This window comes from Vulpes vulpes, chromosome 3, assembly GCF_048418805.1.
Source record: "Vulpes vulpes isolate BD-2025 chromosome 3, VulVul3, whole genome shotgun sequence".
Lineage (NCBI taxonomy): Eukaryota > Metazoa > Chordata > Mammalia > Carnivora > Canidae > Vulpes > Vulpes vulpes.
In genome coordinates this window covers 51,047,518-51,071,067 of record NC_132782.1, presented here as the reverse complement: position 1 = coordinate 51,071,067, position 23,550 = coordinate 51,047,518, and the positions used below count along the sequence as shown (strand labels likewise).

At 34.1% G+C, this 23,550-nt stretch overlaps 2 protein-coding genes across 3 annotated transcripts in view; one reads left to right on the top strand and one right to left on the bottom strand.

The window, feature by feature from the left end:
- Positions 1-2,885, top strand: part of OSTN (osteocrin) — a 43,542-nt gene extending 40,657 nt beyond the window's left edge. For both annotated transcript variants that reach the window (XM_072751500.1, XM_026007179.2), the window contains exon 5: positions 297-2,885. The gene's annotated coding sequence lies outside the window, so the exon portion shown is untranslated. The remainder of the gene's footprint in view (positions 1-296) is intronic.
- On the bottom strand, positions 1,594-21,664 carry UTS2B (urotensin 2B). The gene is made up of 5 exons (XM_026007180.2): positions 21,524-21,664; positions 16,477-16,575; positions 15,289-15,326; positions 13,983-14,076; positions 1,594-4,247 (listed from the first exon to the last, which is right to left on the bottom strand). The coding sequence occupies exons 1-5, from the start codon at positions 21,624-21,626 to the stop codon at positions 4,222-4,224; spliced, it is 360 nt and encodes a 119-aa protein (XP_025862965.2). The 5' UTR covers positions 21,627-21,664; the 3' UTR covers positions 1,594-4,221.
- Between the last annotated feature and the right edge of the window lie 1,886 nt (positions 21,665-23,550).

The window sequence follows — 23,550 nt, the reverse complement described above, 5'->3', positions numbered from 1 at the left end:
CCTGAGCCAAGATTGAAGACTGAAAAGAAATAGAATGTAGCAGGTATCCAAAGCAAGGAATTGTGGCTTGAGCATAAGCACCTGGCTTGTACATTGAAGATGCTCCTTTTAATGTTTTTTCATCTGAAATTATCATTTTGCATTATTGTCTTTGCAATTAAAACATGTCCTAAGAAAAAAAAAGCTATAACGAAACATCTTGTAGAGTTTTAGCTCTTGTCAATCGATGTTCATGGTACTTCCCTTATCTATGGAGCTCTCAGTAGCTTTAACAATTTCAATTTTCATTTTTGCAGACACAACTTCCTCGGGGGAAACATCACAGAAACATGGAAGATGCTTCAGTGAAATTCTTTGCACTTCTGAATGATAAAACATTTAAAAAACTGACCTTCTGCAAATCCTTTCCACAGTTTGAACTTCAGTCTATCACATCAAAGTATTGTTATAACTTCAATTAAATTATGCAGACCATTTCAAAGCATGGATTTTTTAAAATATGTATTTTAGTTAAGAGGAATGGTTACCTAACTCCAAAACTTGCTTTTCCAAGAAACAATCGAAACACTGTACAGTGAAATGCTTTCTATATGCATTTACTAGATACACTCATGCTGTTGAAGAATAATAACTGAAGACCAACTTGTTTCTGTAAAACTTGGATACAATCTGTTTGCTCTTTATTGAGGAACAAGGAAAGACAGTGTTGTATATGTTCTCTTAAATATTTTATTTCTCTCTTATCCTTTGCCTGTGAGCCTCTTGGGTAATAATTATGAAATTAGGCTTCTCTTAATGTATTCACCTATCAGTCAGGTTCAACCAAATAAAATGTAGCCCCAGTTCCAGAAATAAAAGAAGAAAGATTTATAAACAAGGGAAAAAAAACAGCAGTAATAAAGCCCATCAATTTTATTATTCTAAAGAACTGAGAAAATACTTGCAGTTCAGAGCACGTTAACAGAACTAGGAAGTGAAGGATATCACTCATTTGTCAAGTTTGGAGGTTTCATGTCCCCTAACAACTTTTCTTTTCTTTAAATTACAACTGGTATTTAATTAAGAGCAGCAGTGGTTAATTGTGAGAACAACCTCACAGGAGTAACAGATGAAATTATGGGGGAAGGCTAAGAATCACTAAGTAGTTAACTACTAAAGTTAACTACTAAAGCAGTCTGGGGCTCATTAAATATACATAATTTTAGCACAGTATAATAAGTATCTTCTTGATGCTTATTATACTGTGACTCACCTACAAAACTGGTTTCATACACTGTGTCTAATAAGGTGTTGAAAAGTATACTGTGTTTAAGAATGATTTCTTTAAAATGATTCAAATTATTTTTCATTGATCTATTAAAGCGTAAAGTGTCATACTCTGGAAAGTTCATTTCTCAACAGTAACTGTGATGTTACTGCAACTTAGGTACATGAGCCCGTTGTGCATTGGGTATGCTTTCAAAACACAAAGATAACTTATTTCTTGAAGCAGACACAGCATAAGTTAGCAGAAGTTTTTAAAGCCTCTAGAAAACACTTCTTTAAACCCAAGTAATCACTGTCAAACAGATCTGACATATGAGAGGAAGAAAGTTTGGTCAGTAGGACAGAGGTTTATTTTAGCATAAAAGGAAGAATGTTATAAGATGGTATATTCATATTACAAGAGGAAAAAATGGATAGTTGTTAATTTGAACTAAGAAATGAATAAATATATCATTCAAAGAATAAAGTGGACTCAAAGAACATAGAAGTGAACATGTATACTTAGAATACAGAGTGGGTTTGCATATAGATTCTTAGTTTTGGGGAAATCTTTCCAACTGCTGAAAATCTTCACATTTAAATTTAGAGAATAAACAACAAATTAATGGTTCTGTTAAATGTAATAGATGGACTGTAGCAAAGAAAGATGAATTTTGAGAGAACTAACCAATTCTGTTTTCCATAAACTTGCATTAGGAAGTTAGCAGTGGGTAAATATCCTGTAGGACTTGTCATTTGAAAGAATTATTTAAGAAGTTAGAATGTATCTTGCCATCTTTCCCCAACCTTCTGTTGAATTATAGGAATGTGTTCTAGGCCTTGGAAGTTCTTTCTTCCCTTTTTCTCCCATCTGGGTGTTTGTAAGCTTCTAATCCAATGAGGTGCTGCTGCTTCATGCATTGACAAAGGTATTAAAGCCTACGATTTTCTTATGGTGAAGATTTAAAGTTGAATTAAACAAATAGATTTCCTATCATCTTTATTTTTTTAATGCAAAGTTATGCGTATGGCCTTCAGTTTAATTAAAGTCAGAGGTCACAATATATGGATTTATACTCTATTCTAATGTGTAATGCATTTATCTCATAATATATACACAAGACTTCAAGAACAAAAAGAGAAAAATGTTTTCTCCACTCATAGCTATTTTATTTTCTATTTTAATTTTTACCACTACTTTATACAAAGTAGAAAATAAGTCAGCAGTACACTAGTTTGAAGTAAGCCATTCTTTTAACATAGCAGGAAATTAAAACATAATTTCTGTTAAGAATATGATGAATCATCTCATTCATTTGTGAAGCTTCATAGAGCAAATTATAAATATGGATTTATATCTTCTGGCATCAATTACATAACCTGTTTTTCATGAGGGATGTTCATTCCTGGTTATATCATCTTAAAATTTACTCACACTACAAAAAGTCTAGCAAATTATACCTTTAATCTACAGATAACTTAAAGGAATCAAATTTCTCAAAGCAAACTATTAAAAGGTAATTTGGTGGAATCTTCTAACAGGAAGAAGTAGCAATAACTTTTTAAAATGACCTTAGCCCTGAATGTTCAGAATGCATATTGTTTAACTATTCCAAAGTTAATAAACATGAGATGATGAACACAGGAGTTTTTTACTTTCTTTATAACGGTATTATGTTTGTGTTTCTAACTGGTATAAATATGTGAGAATAATTAAGCATTATTGAGCAACTAATATTTATGTACATTTGATGGCTCCTAACAAGTATATAAATAACACTATAGATATATTACTCAACTTGATTTGTTTTATAGGTTTTTAAACTTAAACAATATTGTCCATTCTCTCTTACGAGATAGATTTCTCTTTAAGCACCACAAAATTAATATTATGTAGATAAGCTGCATTTACCCCATGTGAAATAAGGAACTGTGTGTAGGCTCATCTGGCCATCTATTCTAGTCCTTGATTTTTTTTTTAAGTTATTCATGAGAGAAACAGAGAGGGAGAGAGGCAGAGACACAGGCAGAGGGAGAAGCAGGCTCCATGCAGGGAGCCTGACATGGGACTCGATCCCAGGTCTCCGGGATCACACCCCGGGCTGAAGGTGGCACTAAACTGCTGAGCCACCTGGGCTGCCCTATTCTAGTCCTTAATATTCTGTAAAGTTACTTTGATGATGTTTCTGTGCTAGCACAGGTGACAGACAAAATTGAACTCCCTGCCTTGAGTTGATTAAATAAGCTTGTTCAGATGCAATCAAGAGCAGTTTGATGTATAGATGTGAAAAAGAAAATAGAATCAAGAAAACGCCAGAGTTTTGTTTATTTTTTAGCACAATGAGTGTAGTCTCTTAAGACATGCTGAGTCTCAAATATTTCATGATGCTGTGATGGGAATTAAGAAACCAAAAGGCAAATAGTTTTGTAAGAAAGTTTTCTTAATATCTATCTCTGAGACATCTAATGTTACTTTCTCCCAGAGCCCAATAAATCATGTATTCCTTCTCTCTAGTGACATATTTATTTGGTTGTAGTAGTTTCAGTGACAGTTGTCCAAATGAACAGAAAAGAGATAATAGCTAGCGCAACCAAAAGAAAGAGAAAGGACAATTTTTTTTCATAAATTGAGACCATAGAGTTTAATTTTCCAAGATGCTTTTTAAAATATTTTAATTGATAGCTCAATAGCTATCACCAGACAAAACCATATATAGACATTGAATCTATGGAAAGCATACAATTATAGATACAACACTGTCAACTTTAGCACTACAAGTCCACTTGATATAGCCCATGCCAGGCAAAAGGGCAACCGACTTGCCATTATTCACAACTTAAACCTTAAGTATGCAATATGCAGAATAAATGCCACCGTTACTTTATGCTTAAAATAGCTTCAATCTTTAAGCGGTAATAAGTAGACGTATTTCTTTTTTCTAATGTTCTTCTCTTTTTGTATCCAGAGAAAAAACTTCAGACACAGTATTTCCAAAAGCAGGCTAAAAAAGAAAATGAAACAAATTCTTTATTAGGAGGATATTTGATGAAGCATCACATTTGAATAAAATAGTTCATGTGTAGCTCAGTATGAGCAAGAGAGTTTGGTAACAGGATTGTTCAATGTGGTTGTTATGAGCCTCATGTGAATCTATACATTAATTAAAATTAAATAAAATTTAAAAATTCAGCTTCTCCATCACGCTAGCCACATTTAGAGTACTCCATAGTGACTTGTAACCAGTGAGTACCATAATGGTCACTTCATCACAGAAAGTTCATTTATATAGCACTGTTCTACATAATAATGCACATAATACAGTTCAGAGAATACAGTAGGTTGTCCAATTAGATACACCTCTCTGTTTTATATTTGGGGTGACTGAAATTCCAAAGAGGAAGTCACATGAGTAAAAACTATGATAAATATGGTTCGATTTATGGGGGAGGGAGGGGAAAGGAAGGAAGAGAGTTTAAAGTTCACTTTGCAAATCACCAAATGTTATTTAAACAATTTGATCGTCACATTGAGTCTTCACATTCGGACCATAAAAATGATGCTTCAGAAAAATCAAACCAATTCTAACAGTACTCTTTAACCTTCAAATGCACAAATGAGTCATTTTAAATCTTCTATAGGTTGTTCCCAATCACCTGACTTATAGTAGCTTCATAGAATTTGGGATAAATTTCTCTGATTCCTGGGATGCCTGGGTGACTAGTGGTTGAGCATCTGCCTTTGGCTCAGGGCCTGATTCCAGGATCCAGGATTGAGTCCTACATCCGGCTCCCTGCATGGAGCCGGCTTCTCCCTCTGCCTGTGTCTCTGCCTCTCTCTCTTTCTCTGTGTATCTCATGAATAAATAAATCTTAAAAAAAAATTCTCTGATTTCCTTCAGTCTAAGTGGTTTAGAAAATTAAGACCTCAGAGGACAGGTCTTTGATTCACTATTGATGAATGGGACGCACAGTAAAAAAGAGTTTACAAAGATACTCTTTGAAATACTCTTTGAAATAAATGATAAAAGTCTCTGCTTGCCAGGTTTCCCCTCCCTCTCCATTCCCTCTGTAAACCAGTAACCCTCAAGTGCATCACCACCTACACACACAGTGTTATGACAGCTTCAGAGTATACTTTTCATTTCTACATGAGCCGCAGCTTCCTTTAATGAAACCACATTCAAATCCTATGAAAAGAGTTTATTTTCAGACATTAAACTGAGGAGCTTGGCCCACTAATTCAATCTTCTTTTTATAATGTGTTTCAAAAAGTTATCGTCACTGGCCTGTCTGGCCCTTTGGATATCATTGAATAACTCTGTCAGGAAGATATAAATGTACACATATCCAAAAATTACTCATGCGGGGCTCGATTAAGTATGCAATGGGAATACAGTTTGGGAAATTTTCTGGACCTGGATGAAAGGAAGTATCATGAATGATATCCCCAGTAGAGCCAAACTCTTCAGTGCTTATCTACCATTTATCATCTGCATGAAGGAAATCCCTCACTATCATTCTGGTGTTGATGTCTGTCTGGTTCACTCTTGTATCCCTATTTTTAGCAGGATGCTATGCATTGGACAGCCATATATTTATTTATTTTTCATCTCCCCTTCCCAAGTTTCTTCAAGTGTGCTGCTTCCATCTTATGTCAGCTTATGAAGCCAAAAAGCTAAAGTCATTGAGTGCAACTAAGTAAGTAAACCAAAGTGAGAGCTAAGAGACCTTTTCTTCTTCTTTATTTGCTAAATTTGACATTACATTTTGTAAATTTAAGGTGTGCAGTGTTACTTTGACAAATTTATATATTGTAATATGATTGCCATTGGAGTAGTATAGGTCACATTACATCATTATAGTACAATATCATTGTCTATATTCATTACACTGTGCATTAGATTTCTATGACTTATTTACTGCTCATTACAAGTTTGTATACTTAAACATCATCAATCTGATCCAAACCCCCTTTGCCTCCACAGCCCTCTGGTTACCACCATTTTACTCTTTTTTCACTGGGTTGACTTTTTTAGATTCCACATAGAAGGGATATCATAAAGTACTTGTCTTTCTTTGTCTGACTTATAATGTGCTCAAGTTTCATCCATGTCGTTGGAAATGATATTTTCCTTTCTCATAATTGGATAATATTCCAGTGTGTGTGTGTGTGTACACACCATTTTTATCCATTCATCTCTTGATATATACCATTTTATCTATTGATATACACCAATTTTATCCACTCATCTATATATATATATATATATATATATATTCCTGGAAGTGGAATTGCTGGATCTTATGGTAAATCTATTTTTAATTTTTTTAAAGAATTTCCATATTGTTTTCAATAGTGGTTGGACTAATTTACACTCCCACCAATAGTGTGTAAGAGTTCCCTTTCACCACATTCTCACCATCACTTATTGTCTCTTGCTTTCTTTATGATAGTCATTCTAACAGGTGTGAGGTGACATCTCATCGTGGTTCTGATTTACATTTCCCTGCTGATCAGTGAATCTTGAGCATCTTTTATGTGGCTTTTAGCTATTTTGATATCATTTTTGAAAAAAATCTAGTTCTTCTCATTTCAATTAGGTGTTTTTAGAGGTTTTTGGAGTTATTAAGTTGTATTCTTTATATTTCTTGAATATTAATCTCTTATCCAATATATGGATAAGAGAATTTCTCTTCTCCCATTGTATAACCTGACATTTCATTTTGTTGTTTCTTTTGCTGTGCAGAAACTGTTGAGTTTGATGTGGTCTCATTTGTTATTTTTTGCTTTTGTTGCTTGTGATTTTCTCCCATTGTATAACCTGACATTTCATTTTGTTGTTTCTTTTGCTGTGCAGAAACTGTTGAGTTTGATGTGGTCTCATTTGTTATTTTTTGCTTTTGTTGCTTGTGATTTTGGTGTCACATCCAAAGTCACTCCCAAGACCAGTATTGATAAGCTACTCTATATTTTCTTCAAAGAGTTTTATGTTATCAAGCTTATGTTTAAGTCTTCTCTCTATTCCAATAAATTTTTGTGAGGTATGAGGCATAGGGTCCAATTTAATTGTTCTGCATGTGTTTCTCCAATTTTCCCAGCATTATTTGCTGAAGAAATCATCCTTCCTCCATTGGATTTCTTGGCTCTCTTGTTGAATATTAGTTGACTCTATATGCCAAGATTTAATCCTGGGCTTTCTGTTCTGTTTCATTAGTCTACATATCTATTTTTGTGCCAGTAACATACTGTTTTTTTATTACTATGGCTTTGCAGTATAGTTTGAAATCAGATTTTGTTCTTTTATCCTCAGGACATCTTTGGCTGTTTGGGGTCATTTGTGGTGCCACATAAATTTTAGGATTATTTCTTCTATTTCTGTGAAGTATCCTTCTTTATTTTGGTGAGGATTGCATGAATCTGTAGGTAGCTTTGGAGGATATAGCCATTCTAACAATATTTATTATTCTAATCCATAAACACAGATTTCTTTCCATTTGTGTCTTCTTCATTTTCTTTCAGCAAAGTATTAGAGTTTTCACTGTGCAGATCTCTCACTTCCGCGGTTAAGTTTTTTCCTAAGTAAATGGGCAGAGGACCTGAATAAACATTTTTCCAAAGAAGCCATACAAATGGTCAAAAGACCATGAAAAATGCTCAACATCACTAAATATCATAAAAGGGCAAATAAAAAACACAATGAGGTATCACCTCATACGTGTCAGAGTGGCTGTTGTCAAAATAAACAAATACCAACTGTTGGTAAAAATGTGGAGGAAAGGGAACCCTCATGAACTGTTGGTGGGAATGAAAAATGGTGTAGCCACGATGGGAAACAGTCTAGATGTTCCTCAAAAATTAAAAATAGAACTACCATATGATACAGCAATTCTACTCCTGGGTATTTAATTGAAGAAAATTAAAGTGGTAATTTGAAAAGATACATGCATCCTTCTGTTGTTGCAGCATTATTTACAATAGCCAAGATGTAGAAGCAACCTAAGTGTCCATCAATAGACGAATAGATAAAGAAGACATTACACACACACACACACACACACACACACTATAATATCCATTAAAAAAAGAAATTTTTGCCATTTGTGATATGGATGGACCTAGAGGTATTATGCTAAATAAGCCAAACAAACACCATATAATTTCACTTATATGTAGAATCTAAAAAAAAACAAAACAAATGAACAAACAAAACAAAACAGAAATAGACTCAGATACAGAGGATGATCTGGCAGTTGCCGGAGGGGAGGGAGTGAAATAAAGGAAGAGGAATAAGAGGTACAAACTTCCAGTTATAAAATAAATAATCCGTGGGAGCACAGTGTACAGCGTAGGAAATATAGTTAATAATATTTAAAAGCTTTATAGGGTAGCTAGATTCATCTTAGTGATCACTTCCTAATATTGTATCATTATGTTATACACTTGAAACTAAAATAATCTTGAAGACCAACTACAATTTAATAAAACAATGTATTACTAAGTGTTACTGTTTTTGATGCTATTGTGACTGGAATTTTTTTTCCCAAAGCTTCATCATTAGTATAAAAAAAATGCCACAAATTTCTGTAAATTGATTTTGTAATCTGCCATTTTACTGAAATCATTAATTTCAGCAGTTTTTTTTTATCAAATTTTTGGGATTTTGTATATATAAGATCATGTCATCAACGATTAGTGACAATTTTACTTCTTCCTTCCTTCTTTGACTTTTATTTCTGTCTTTCTTAATTATTCAAGATAGGACTTCAGTACTATATTGAATGGAAGTAGTGAAAGTGGGCAACCTTGTCTTGTTCCCAAACTCAGAGAAATCCCTTTCAATTTTTCTCCATTGAATATGATATTAGCTGTGGGTTTGTAACATATGACCTTTATTATGTTGAGTTGTGATACTTTGATACCCAATATATTAAGAGTTTTTATTATGAAAGATGTTTTATCACATTAGACAGCAACATTCTTAATGAATTTAGTAGGCATCTATCACGATATATTAAATGATTAAAGCAAAGTATAAGATTCCCCAGTAAGTATAAGTTATTAGTGCATTAGCTGGATCTCTGGGTCCATTTTGCTTTCATACAATGTTATTTATACCAGACAACTTCTAGTTACATAATGGAATCACACTTAAAATATAATGTAGGCTGTTTTTGTGACTTAACCTAGGCATTCAGTTCATATCTTTTATCACCACAAATATTTACTTTATTCCTACTACATACAAATATGTTTTAATATCTCCTTGCTAAAACACAAAGAAGTTTCTTTGACATGCCCTCAAACTTCTCTAGCTGATATCCCAATTTCTTCTACTCTTTAGAATGAAATTTCTCAAAAGTAGTGTCTATTGTCAGTGATTCCTGACAAATGATAAAAATATTGTTTTATCATATTCTCTTTAACAAAAAAGTCCACCAAGAAATTCATGTCAAATCCATTAATAATCTTTCATTGCTGTTCAGAAGGAAAGTTGCAGTTATCAACTTACTGGACTTATTAAAACTTTAAATACAGTTTCACTACTTCCTGGAAACAGTGCAGCCTTCCTTTGTCACTTCCTTCCTTGGTAGCTACTCTTATCAAGAGTTCCTTTGCTGATTCTCTCATCTGCCCAATTTCTAACTTTGGAATCGCCCTGGATTCTGTTCTGGCTGTCTTCTCTTTTTTATCTAGAGTCATTCCTTAGGCGGTATGATCACAATACCAAGCAAAATTGATATGCTGATAACTGTCAAATTTTTATCTCCAATATGAGCTGCTTCCCTGAACTTCAAATTTATATATTCAATGGTCTATTCAGATCATTACAAAAGTCTCCCCTTATCTGTGGGGGATATGTGCCAAGACCCCTCCCTAATGGATCCCTTAAACTATAGATTGTACTGAATGCTATAAATACTATGTTTTTTTCCTATACACACATTAATATGAAAAAGTTTAGTTTATAAATTCGGCACAGTAAGAGATTAACAATAACCAATAATAAACTAGAACAATTGTTCTAGTTACAATTGTAACAATTGTAACAATATACTGCAATAAAAGTTATCTGAATGTGACCTCTGTCCCTCAAAATATTTTATTATACTATAGTCAACCTTCTTCTGGTGATGATGTGCGATGATAAAATGTCTATGTGATGACATGAAGCAAAGTGAATGACATAGGTACTATGATGTAGCATTAGGCTACTATTGACCAGAATTCTGATATGTTAGAAGGAGGATCATTTGCTTCTAGATCATGGTTGGCCACAGGTAACTGAAACTACAAAATGCGCATAAGGAGGCCTATTATACTGGGAAGATATTGTTATGCATGGCTGTAGTAGGGATATGACTCTCCAAATATTCTTGTGGGTTTTTTTCTGTTTTTGTTTTTGTTTTTTTACATTTTCTAGGTGTTGTCATGACCCTGTTAAGTTAGATTATGATCATGTGCTTCATTTGGACAATTAAGAGTGTGTTTATCTCCAATTCTCTCCTGTTCTACTACAGGGACACATAGAATAGGTACAGAGTAAAGGAAGATAACCAACATACACAAGGTTTCATGTAAACAACAAATAAATCTTAAAGCAATTTATATCACTGAGATTGTGAGGTTATTTTCCTAATGTAGTTTGCCTTATTTACCCCCCAAATACTATCTGACAACAAATAAAAAGGGAATAAAGGGAGTCAAGAAATACAAGATCTCAAAATGTTGAAAGAACTGACTTCTTCTAGATCCCAAACGCTATAAAAAAGATTTGAAACTACTCCAAGTGACAGAGGCTCTGTAAATAGAACTCAGGGCAAAAATCAAATTGAGTGTATAGTTTTTAAGGTATGTTTCAGATATTTTCCAGGCAACTGCTACCAAGTTGGGGTGAGAATGCAGAAAAATTAAAACTGTTATTTATTTATTTATTTATTTATTTATTTATTTATTTATTTATTTAGATTTTATTTATTTATTCATGAAAGACACACAGAGAGAGAGGCAAAGACACAGGCAGTGGGAGAAGCAGGCTCCATGCAGAAGCCTGACATGGGACAAGATCCCGGGACTCCACGATCACACCCTGGCCTGAAGGCAGGAGCTAAACCACTGAGCTACCCAGGGATCCCCTAAAACCGTTTTTTAAAAAGTATTTGCATATAGCAAGTACATGAGAAGTTTTCTAAATTTTTGAAAGAATATCATTGCCAAAGAAACCATAAATCCTAAAACAAAAATATCTTTGACACTTTAAGACAAAATAAATCTTGGGCCTCCAACTTTGTAAAAGCAGGATGAAACCTGAGAAAACTATGTCATCCTGGAGAAGAGAATAATCCCAAAGTAGCACATAAGATGTGTCCAGGAATAAAAATGAAAAAGCAAAAATCTCAAACAGTACAGCCATTGGAAACATTACAATGGGCAAATGACTCCTCCTAGATACCACAGAATCCAGTCAAGACACTTTTTCCCAACCGGAGGGTAGAGGACCTTTATAATATTTGCCCAGCGGGATTTGAGAATTACTGGAGGATAGTATTCTTTGTGTCTCTGTTTGTTTCCTTTATGAATGGGATTATCGATTGTGCTTATCTCATCCTTGTTCCTCTTCCAATTACTGGATTTGTCCTTTTAGCCAACAGGTCTATAAATAAAGAAGCTACACTGTAGCTGATGAAGATAGTAAGTATCTCCTCCGGGAGAGCCTATTCTTTGTTCTGCTTCAGTCAGTGAAAGAAATCTGGAATTGTCTCTAATGGGAATGAGTTGAGTAGAGTCTATGTGGTTAAGGAGAGATCAAAGGATAGACTGTGGTAGAGGCAGTACTCCCCAACTATTATATGTACTTCCTAAAATCTCTCAACCTGTCTTGCCAGTATTTTGGGGCCAGCCCACTTGACTAATTCTAGCCAATGGACTTCAGGAGAAGTGACACCTATCATTGAACTAAGTTCTGAATTGAGGCAGTTTAGAGCTGGGATGTGTCCTCTATCCCTTTCCTGTGTCATGGCAATATTAGGGACAGTAAAGATATAACAACATTCTAGATGATATAGCCAGAAAATAGAAGAGGATTGTACTACATGCATTGAACTTGATTATTAATAGGCCTCAAGATTTGGATTAAAACTGGTACCACATTATAGTCTAAGTTATGTTAATTATAGGAAGGCCCAATAAATCTCTATCCCAACACTTCTATACCATCAAACCTTTTCTTCTTCCAGCTATCTATTGCTCAATAAATAGAAATCACCCTCTTTTACTTAGTTGCTCAAAATAAAAACTTAGAAGTCATTTATGATGCCTTCCTTTTTTTGAAAAAAAAAAAAAAAAAACCTCAAACCACAGGTAATCCTACTGTAAATTTCGTTAATTTTTTTATTCAAATATATCCAGAATCAGGCTCCTTCTTATCAATTCACTACTGCCACCCTAATCCAAGCTACTACCACGTTATCATCTGAAACACTAAATTCTCTTCCTTGATGGCTTCTCTGCTTCTACCTTTCCCCATCTTTTTCAGTGTATTCTCCATGAGGAGCAGTTCTGTTAAAGCTTATCTCATTATTCTCTTGTTCAAAGTTTCTAATGATGTCCCAGTAAAAGCTAAGGTCCTCAAAACTCCTGACAGTTCTCTCCCTGACAGCTTCCAATTCACCTTCTAATACTCTCTCTTTTCTGGCTCACTAGCTGAGTCACTTAGCAATTGGGTTATTGTTGGCATATAATTTTACCTCTCTGAGATGTAATTTCCTCATCTATAAAATAAGCATAGTAATGGATATCTTATGGTGTTTATGATGAAAATAAAATAATAATTATAGTATTGATCAAAACCATAAAAAACAAGTTAAGCTTACATAGTATTTACTATATGCCAGGCATTATTCTAAATGCCTTTCATATATTTACTCATCCCCGACAATCTCATAAAGATAATTATTATTATAATTTGCATTTGGGGGCAAAGAAAATGTATAGGAAGTTACATAATTGCTCAAGGTTACCAGGTAGGAAATGTCACATTGATTTTAACCCAAGCAGTTTGGCTCTAGAGCCTATGTATTTAACCACAATATTTTGACATATTAAAATATAAAATGTCTGGTATATGCTAAGTGCTTAAATAATACCAGTGCATCCTCTTCCCACGTAGTAGCATTGTGAATCTTAGGAAGGCTCACATCACTATTACAATAGAGGAATATACATATAATTTTTCAAATATAATAACTAATTCAGCAAGAAACAATAATTTCCCAAGAAATGTTATAAAAAATAAGACAGTCCAAAAGGTAAATCTTTCTAAAATTAACTGTGATGTTTCAAACCTTAAACCAAGTGTTAGAGCAATGACGGTTCTCCTTACTTCAATAAAGCTGTTCTAAAATTTGAATTGACTTAAAACTGGGTTGTTTCTATTTGTGATTCTCCCAACTTCAGTCTCTAAGCAAAATAGCAAGCATAGATCACAATTTTAAACAATAAGACCCTATTTTACTTAAACCTGGGATATATGACTTTGCTACCTATTGCGGTAAACACAACATAGCTCAGATACATTCATAGGGGAACATTTTCATTGGCCTCTTTCTTAAAAATTAACTTGGATTTTGGTATTCACCATAGGATTAAGAAATGTCAAGTTAATCTCTTCTCTCTCAGTAATCATTGCAAAAATTAATCTTTTAGATATCAATTTTAAAACTTTGAAATGAAAATTTACCTCGCTTATTTGGATGGGAAGAAGATAGACCATCTATAGCATAGGATATCTCAGCATCTTTTGCCTCTGTGAACTGCTCTTTTAGGTTTTCCAACTGTTAAAAGTCAAATATAAAAATTATTGATCTTTCATAAGAATGATACTGCTTTCTACTGAAGAAGAATTAGAGTAAGACAGGAAAAAAGAGTAGGAAAAATGGAAAAAAGAAGAGAAAAAGGAATAGAAAAGGAGAAAAACTATAAAAAAGTAAATAAAAAGAATTAAATAGAAAAATACAAGGAAACTTAGAGACTAGCTGGAAAAGGTACATGACTCAACAGGAGATCAGGAAAAAACAAGTTTATGATGAAGGAAGTCAACTCGAGGTGTTAATTAATGGGGAGCCTGTAAACACAGACTGTATTGCTGGACTAGATTTTATGTCACCTATAACGAGCAGTCCTTTTCAAGGAGCTCCAAAGAGTTATGTAAATGTTTGAATTTCCTGAAATATTTCTCCTTTCCAGCAGAAAGAGAGAAGTATTTTGAGGCCCTTGAGGTTTTACCCAGGATTCAACCCATGTTAATTTTTAGCAATCTCTCTGATTGTCCTGAAGACTTAACTCTTCAACCTGGCTACTGAGGATGTCCAACCTGCTCAGAACGATTGGGCATAATTCACTCTCCCAGACAGCCACATGGTTTGTATATTATTGGATTTGCATGTGTGTTTGTGGGAAAAGTTTTGAAATAATCTAACTTGGTGATCGTCACATTGTTTCCCCACATGTCAAGCAGTGGGGGAAGAAAGCTGCTAACTGGCCCCCTATCAGGGCAGCTGAGAGCAGGTCAAGAATGCAACACCTCAGGCCCCCAACTAGCTGCTTTAAGCAGGACAGCTCCACCTGCATATGCTTCATCGACTAGGAACACATCCAATTTATTTGGGAAAAAAGTATTTCCACTTTAAAAAATAATAATAAATTTTGAAAATCATGAATCTAGGTATAGTCTTCCATTTTATAGATGAGGAGATTTAGATCCAGAGAATTTCAATTTGTCCATGGTCTTATAGTTAGGTAATTGGAGAGCTGGGATGAGAATCCAGAGTTTCTACACATTTCATCTCAAGATCACTTCAGCTATAGTTTTGTTTTGGTTTTCTTTTCTTTAAGTGAAATTTGACTATTTTTCCCCTACTTTACTCTGTCTCTAGCAGGAATAAAAAAATTTTACACTATAGTACTGATAATTTTTCAAAATGTGTCCAAAGAAAATGCCTTGTAATTATCATTAAAATTGAAATGTAAGTATTTCACATTCTCACCTGGTTAAGTTCTTCCAGTTTGTTTGCCAGTTCTATTCCTGCAAGATACATTTTTCATATGAAAAATTTCATTGCAAGTAGTATTTCACTCACTTCAGAACACACATTCAGGATCTTATGTGGAAAGCAAAGGTCTTTTCCATATGATTTAAGACCACCCATCATCCCTAAATAAAGCCCAAATATTTTCTCAATACCTGTAATATTGAATTGCAACCAGTTATGTAATGAGAAAATACTTAATTTCTAGTAACAAACACAAAGCTTTCTAAAATAGACCATAGCTCTAACAAGTACTATTATTTAGTTCTAATAAATACTATTATTTAGAAATAAACTATTTTATTGACATGAGGAAATCTTATAAAACAATATTAAGTGAAAAAAGCAAGACACAAACATCTATATAATTCAACTGAGAAATACCTAAAATAATAATAACTCCCTCCCTTACAATGAGCACGCATTTTTTTATAATTTCATTCATTTTCTTCAATGAGAATATCTTACTTCTAATTTTAAAACTTTGTATTTTTGAAGTGTTTATTAAGATAGTGTAGTCAGTACATTGTCCCATGAATAGACATTTTCTTTAGGCCAGATGTTTTCTGAGAGTGTACCACACTGACATATTATCACATTTTTTCTGAAGCTAGACTTACTGTTTCCGGCAGTATTTGTCATTTCTTAGAAAGCATTCTGATGCACAATTATAAATTAGATTCTGCTGTTCTTCAAAGAAAAAAAAAAACTCCATTGGTGTAGCCTAAATTTCCCACTGTTCTTTACTCCAACCGTTTCCCACATTGAGAGAATTTGATTGCAAAATGTGCTATAAGACTGCAGTTAATTTGTGAAATTTCTAGTGGAAACCTATGAACAGATGTGAAGCATTTAATAAAAGAAAATATTAACTGTGCCATTGAGGAGCTGCACAGATGAGAGGAAAATATGAGTAAAGGTAACTATTTTGTAACAAGATGGTTATTGATCCCACTAGGACTCTCTAATTGAAGAAGATAGGATTTTAATATTTGTTAATAATGCCATTGCTTTTAGCGTGAATATGAAGTAATAAAAACACTTAAGCCATCAGTGCGGCATAAAAGGGAGTAGTTACTATTTTATTTAATATACATTAACATTTAGAAAGAGCAGTTCAGAAGACAGAATAAATTCTTGACTCACCAACGTTGGAAGGTCTTTGGAAATCAAAATTTTTATTCAGTAGATCCAGCAATAGTTCCTTGCTATTTGTATCTTCTTTTGCAGGAAACAATTCATTTCCTGCAATAATCATCTCAATGTAATGAAACCTCCAATTTCAATCTGTCACTGAAAGTATTTCTAATTAAATACATTTTACAGGTAACTATCAATGCATATACTCACCAATAAAAGGGGTGTGGAGAAAGTTGTGTAATCCAAAAAAATGGGCTGATAAATAAATCGTTGCGTGCATAGGAGCACTCAAAGAGAGATTGTGAGAGGAAAGGTGGAGACGTATGTCTGAAAAATGACACCCTAAAATTTACCTGCCATCATTTCTAGGTAATAGAATTGCAGGTAGATTTCTTATTTTTTATCTGTATTATTGAAATTTTCTACTCTTGTGCTTAATATAAAAAATATAATTCAAAAGTTTTATTTTTAAAGAAAAATAATTTATTTTAAGATTTTATTTGCTGTACAAAATTAAATATGAGCCTTTTTGTGTTCTCGAGATTACCTTTAAACCATCTAAGGAAACCTTGCAGGAGAGGTGGTATGATGTCTACTTTCTCCCTATTTTTAAAAAATATTTTATTTATTTATTCCCAAGAGACAGAGAGACAGACAGAGAGAGAGAGAGAGAGAGAGAGAGAGAGGCAGAGACAGAGGCAGAGGGAGAAGTAGGTTCCCTGCAGGGATCCTGATGCGGCCCTCCATTCCAGGACTCCAGGATCATGACCTGAACCAAAGGCAGTTGGTCAACCACTGAGCCACCCAGGCATCTCTACTTCCTGTCTATTGACATCTTTCCATCTTTGTCAATTTACTTCCCAGCCCCTTCTTTGATCAGATGCTCAACTTTTTCAGCACTTTAAAAACAGAAATATCACCCAAATTTTTGTAAATATTTTATTCTGGAGTAGAAATCAGGACAAAATGGCCTTTACTCAAGCCATAAAACATGAAGACTCAATAAACTATCAACAAATAATGCAATTGAAACAACAGCTAGTGTATTACAAACAAAATGAACTTTTGTGAGGTGGCCTGCAAAATCAAACCTTTATCACAGAACTTCTGTAGATCATTCACCCCATTTCCTAGTTCCTCATAGTCACTGACAGTGTGAGCAGAAACTAGATTTGCGAGTTTGAAGTTTATTTTTTTATTTATTTTATTTTTTATTTATTGTTATTATTTTTATTTTTTATTTTATTTTATTTTATTTTTGCGAGTTTGAAGTCTAGAAGTGCAAAAATTGTGATTTTAGGTACAGAAATGGCTCATGATTTGAATATAAAATTCCATTAAATCATCTGCCTTTCCTGTATCTACAGAATGTTAATTGATGAATCCAGAGGACTAAGAGGCTAATGAAAGGAATGAGAAAGCCTGGGTGAGGAAGCAAATGGATGACTTGGGGCAAGTGACAATATTGTATCTACACTGACCATAGTTCATTGATGCTTAGTCTTCAATTTCTTTACTTCATAAACATAGAAATTATCTGTGATTTTTTTTCTATTGATTAATTAAAACACTAATAAAATATTAATGGGACTTTTATTTAACATCAATTATATGAAGACCTTCAGAAATCATTTAAAGATGTGGCCATGCAATAACATAATTGTTATTACAGTTGTTTATGAAAATGTTAAAAAATACACCTTGTAATGTTTGTTTGAAAAAGAAATAACATACATTTGACAGCCAGATGATAATAGTTAACTTGTTTCAGAAAGAGAACTGTATAAGAAAAATGGATTCATTACCTTCAACTTAGAGAATGTATAAGATGAGAAGGAAGTAATGAGGAAAGCTTAGAGCTGAAGTTTTTATGTTTCATTCACAATCCTCTTCCGCATGTTTAAGTGGGACATTTTTCACAAAAGAAAATTGATCTATTTTCCTTTCTTGACCAGTTTGTTTTCTAGTAACTACGTTTTCGTAACTGTCCTCAGAACGTCTTGTCACTACCTTTTAAGGCAACCATCATTTACAGGAATCTCAGAAGAAATATCTCAAAAAATTTTTTTTTAAATTTTTTTATTCCTAAAGTTAATATATTCTCTAAGAAATATAATAGAAAATAAGTCCCTTTTTCTTGATTTCATATTCAGTTTTAAAACAGATGCATGGGGATCCCTGGGTGGCGCAGCGGTTTGGCGCCTGCCTTTGGCCCAGGGCGCGATCTTGGAGACCCGGGATCGAATCCCACATCAGGCTCCCTACATGGAGCCTGCTTCTCCCTCTGCCCGTGTCTCTGTCTCTCTGTCTCTCTCTCTCTGTGTCTCTCATGAATAAATAAATAAAATCTTAAAAATAAATAAAACCGATACAGCCTTTAAAAATTGCACTATTCAGACTGTTTCTGCCTTTGAACTAAAAGTTAATATTGATAAAGGAAACGTTTGAATAAATACCTGAGTGTCGATGCACCCTTAGCACAAATGATGGCAAAGTGTCCCAGATGTGATGGAGTGAATGCTTTTACAAACACACAGATAATACGTGTTCATTTTTTTTTAAAAGATTTTATTTATTTATTCACGAGAGACACAGAAAGAGAGGCAGAGACACAGGCAGAGGGAGGAGCATGCAGGGAGCCCGATGTGGGACTCGATCCCAGGACTCTGGGATCACGCCCGGGGCCGAAGGCAGACTCGCTTAACCCCTGAGCCACCAGGCATACCAATAATACTGATTCATTACTACGTAAGATACTGGATCAAGGGTTTACTGTCTCCTTGCTTTACATTCAAATGTGAAGCTTTTTATTTGAGACAGAGGAGAAATTTTACCAGAAAGAAATCTGAAAACCCCCAAAATGATAAAATACCAAAATTTAATAAATTATATATATAGTTTTCTGGGTCATGATATTCACTCTTCAGTCTTTTGTGTTAGGCAGTATGCTCAGTGTCAGGTTTACCCATCAAGCCGTGCTTTTCTATAGTCCCAACAAAACAAAAGCTGACAGACTGTGCCATTTGTCTGAAATACTAACACAGAAAGAGCAAGGGATGGTAACCTCAACTTTGTACCCTGTCAGCAGACAAATGCTTATTTGAGAAATGTGTTAAAAGATTACAATAAGTCAAATATTTGGCTGCTTTGACAATTGTGTGTATGGACAGAGGCTCACTCTAATCATAGACAATTTAGATAAGAAAGTGACCTTACTAGTAATTTAATCTTTTCCATTTACATACAATGCAACAGATCCAAGGGAGTCCCAGAGAGAAAACTTTCCAATATACTGCCAGTGATATAAGCACATCAGTGTGTGGTATTCTAGGGTCAGAGGTGTTATTTAATTTTAATTGAGAAAAATGCTTTAGGGTTGGATTTTTCTATATTCCACATCCACGTGAAATCAGAAGGGATTTACCACTAACTAACATCCAAGGGAATAAAGGGGGAAGGAGAAAAAATGAGTGGGAAATATCAGAAAGGGAGACAGAACATGAGAGACTTAACTCTGGGAAATGAACTAGGAGTGGTAGAAAGGGAGGTGGGTGGGGAGTGGGGGTGACTGGGTGAAGGGCACTGAGGGGGGCACTTGATGGGATGAGCACTGGATGTTATTCTATATGTTGGCAAACTGAACACCAATAAAAAAATAAATATATTACCACTAACTAACATCTTAACCTTTTTGCAAAGCTCCCAATGAATGGTGTCATTTTTCCTCACGTGTCTGCAGAGTGGAGAGAATATTGAAAATCTCATTATTTCACAAGACCAGTGGAGGCCCACGAAGTGCAATGATTTTGACCAGCCAAACACAAAATGAGAGCCATGGATAAAATCCAAAGTTTTTGATTCCCAAGCTTCTATTTATGTCTCTGAGATAATTTGTTTTTTCAATGGGAAAATCCTTATAAATAAATAACAAGGATTTATGCTTTTTTATTTTCACTGCCAAAAGAACTGTTCTTTCACTGACTTTTAAAACCACACTTGAGACAACATGATCTAGTAAAATTGAATTCAGTCCAAAAGGGAGAAACTTAGCCCTCTTCTTAAGCCAATATCCTGTAAACCAAATGTATTATGTTATTTTTTAAATTTTTATTTTATTTATTTTTTGTTTTTGTCCTTTGATTCCCTTATGTAAGACAAAAGCTAAAGACTCCTTCCTATCAGGGAGGTCAGTTAGATGATGGTAACCTGAAGCTAGAAGGGAAAATAGCACATTTTAAGTTACTATTTTTCAAACATAAAGAAATATACAAAAGTTTCAATGATATTGCTCACCTAATAAACCAACATTAAATTTAGCTCTACAGATTCTCAGATGAAGAGTTACTTACACTACAAAATGAATTGAAGACTTTAAAGAAAGATTAACAGAAGTTACAATATTATAAGAGCAGATATTTATTTTCTCCAACTTTATATATAGTAAATATTTGTAGATATCATAGATTAAATTATTTCATTTAACATAAGTACCCTAATATGTTAGAAATCTGATAAATGCATAATGTGGGTGCTAGCACTGTCCTCCTTGAAAATACTATGTAGATTTCCCCTTGCATTATTACTTCCCCATCTCTGCAAATACAAATTTCCATCTTAATTTGTTCTTTTCTGAGCCATTCTCCTCTCATAAATAACTTATTTATAATCTCATTGGATAAAAATATTACTTTTGTTTCCCCAAATGTACTTCAAAATATGCACATATTAGTTCATTGATTGTATTACTATTTATACACTCACCACCTATGGTCATAGAGTAGAAGTAAGAAAAAGGTTCCCCATGGTTAGAAAAAAAATAATAAAGTGCAGTTAAAATACATTTAGTACAAACTGATTAAAATTAATTTACTTGAGAAGAACAGCATCATAGATTATAATTTAAAACAGCAGCTTCTGAAGGGATGTTTGATGATTACATAATACCAGTGCCTTAGAGCATTATTTCAATAATGGCAGAAAAATCAAGGCAATGCAAACAGGAGAATAAGGATTATTCACCCATCTGTAGGATTTTAGATTCACGTGTACGTACCTTGGGTAAGATATGGCCGTCCATGCACCATTTCCAAAAAAATCATTACAGATAACAAAGTTAGGAATCCAAAGCAAAGAGTGGTTGAAAGAATCTTGTTCATGTTAAAAATCTGTGCTAGCAGAGAAACTGACTATCCAGGTCAAGATGAATACTTCAGTGGCTCTGGAATGCTGCAGAGATCACTTTTAAAAGGTGGCAAGTGTGCTTCAACTACAAATGATCTGAACAAAGAAAAAAACTTATAAAATGTAATGCATTCTGTCAACATGATTCACTACTTGGAGAAGTGACAGGTTTGCTACTCAGTCAATGACAGGAAGAACTCAATCGATATATCTCATACCTGCCCATTTCGCTAAAAGCAGACATTCCTATGCATGCCCACGCACTCAGACACATGCACAAGCATAGTGCAAAAACTGGCAATGTTGAACCTATTGGTTGGATTTTCAGAACAATTAAATGGGAACAATGCCTTTCATTTGACTAATTTAGAGCCCCACGGAGGTCTTCCCATGTTATTTGCAGCCACCACTTCATTTTTAACCAACCAATAGATTTGAGTTGGGAAAGAGCTCAAATTGGAAATGAATCATAATGGGAACATTAATGTCTTACTGCATTGAAGAAGGATGGTTTCATTTTGCTGCAACCAGCACTTCTAGAGATTAAAGCTAAATCTAATTAATTCAAAGTTGGCAAATGTCCCGTCAATTACACTCTTTAATACTTGCTTTAATTGTAATGGTTTTCTTTTTAAGTCAAAGTCTTCCAGTATATCCACAATTCCAATTTTATGGCTCCAAGGATGTGCTAATGACCTCTGGCCTTGGCATTTACTTCTTTGATCAGGAGAACTCTGGATGCATTAGCTCTAAATGGACTCAGTTTCCTCTGCATAAACGGCAGCATGGGATGATATGAAAAAAATGCAATGACCCAACTTTTCATGAACCCATTGCTTTAATAAATTCCCTGAATAAACTCTAAACTACTTAGTTTGATATTCAGTCTTGTGTTTCCTTTGCAGGCTCATTTCCACTACATGGCCTTCTGCACCAGTCATAGTAGGCTTTCAACTGATGAACATATCTTGCACTTCCTTACTTCAGAGCATCACTTCTGTCTACCTGGACTCCATTCCACCACCATTTCACCTACTCATTCCTTAAACCCCTGGGAAATGACACTAGCTCTGCTTAGTCTTCTGGATCTCTCTCTTTTGCTTTCAGACATAACTTTTTTTTTTTTTACCTCATTTGGATTACCACAAAACTGCTTAGATACCTATCATCACCCCAAATCCATTCTTCCTTCCATTACAGTTCCATGTTTTGTGTGTCTGCTTCCACTATTAAATTGTGAGTACTTTGAGATCAGTTCTTGTAGTGGACATTTCTGTCCTGATTTGCAAATTTTGGATCATTTCAAAGGAAAAATAAAAAACATATTTGATTTGTGAATAAGCAGTAACTGAAATTTTTAGTAATTTAAAGGCAAAATTGGATAATGCTCTTAAATTTTACATGTAGGTATCAAGCTAGATGAATGGAAAGAATAATTATACCTCCTTAAGTGCCTATTTTCTCTTGAGCCTTAAAATTCAAGAACAATGTCTTTGCAACTTCATCCTTAAAGTGTTTTTTTTTTTGAAGATTTTTATTTGTTTATTCATGAGACACACACACACACATACACAGAGACAGAGACACAGGCAGAGGAAGAAGCAGGCTCCATGCAGGGAGCCCAATGTGGGACTCGATCCTGGGTCTCCAGGATCACACCCTGGGCTGAAGGCAGGCGCTAAACCACTGAGCCACCCAGGCTGCCCTGATCCTTAAAGTTTATCATACCATAGTGTTTCAAAACCTTTCATCATTCAAACATACCTTGATACCATCTATCATTACTTATTTAATACGTTATTTGAACTAGGTTTTTAAGCTCTATTTTAAAAATATATCAATATGGAAAATGAGAAATAAATATTACTTAATGGACAAATATACAACTATTATGAAAAG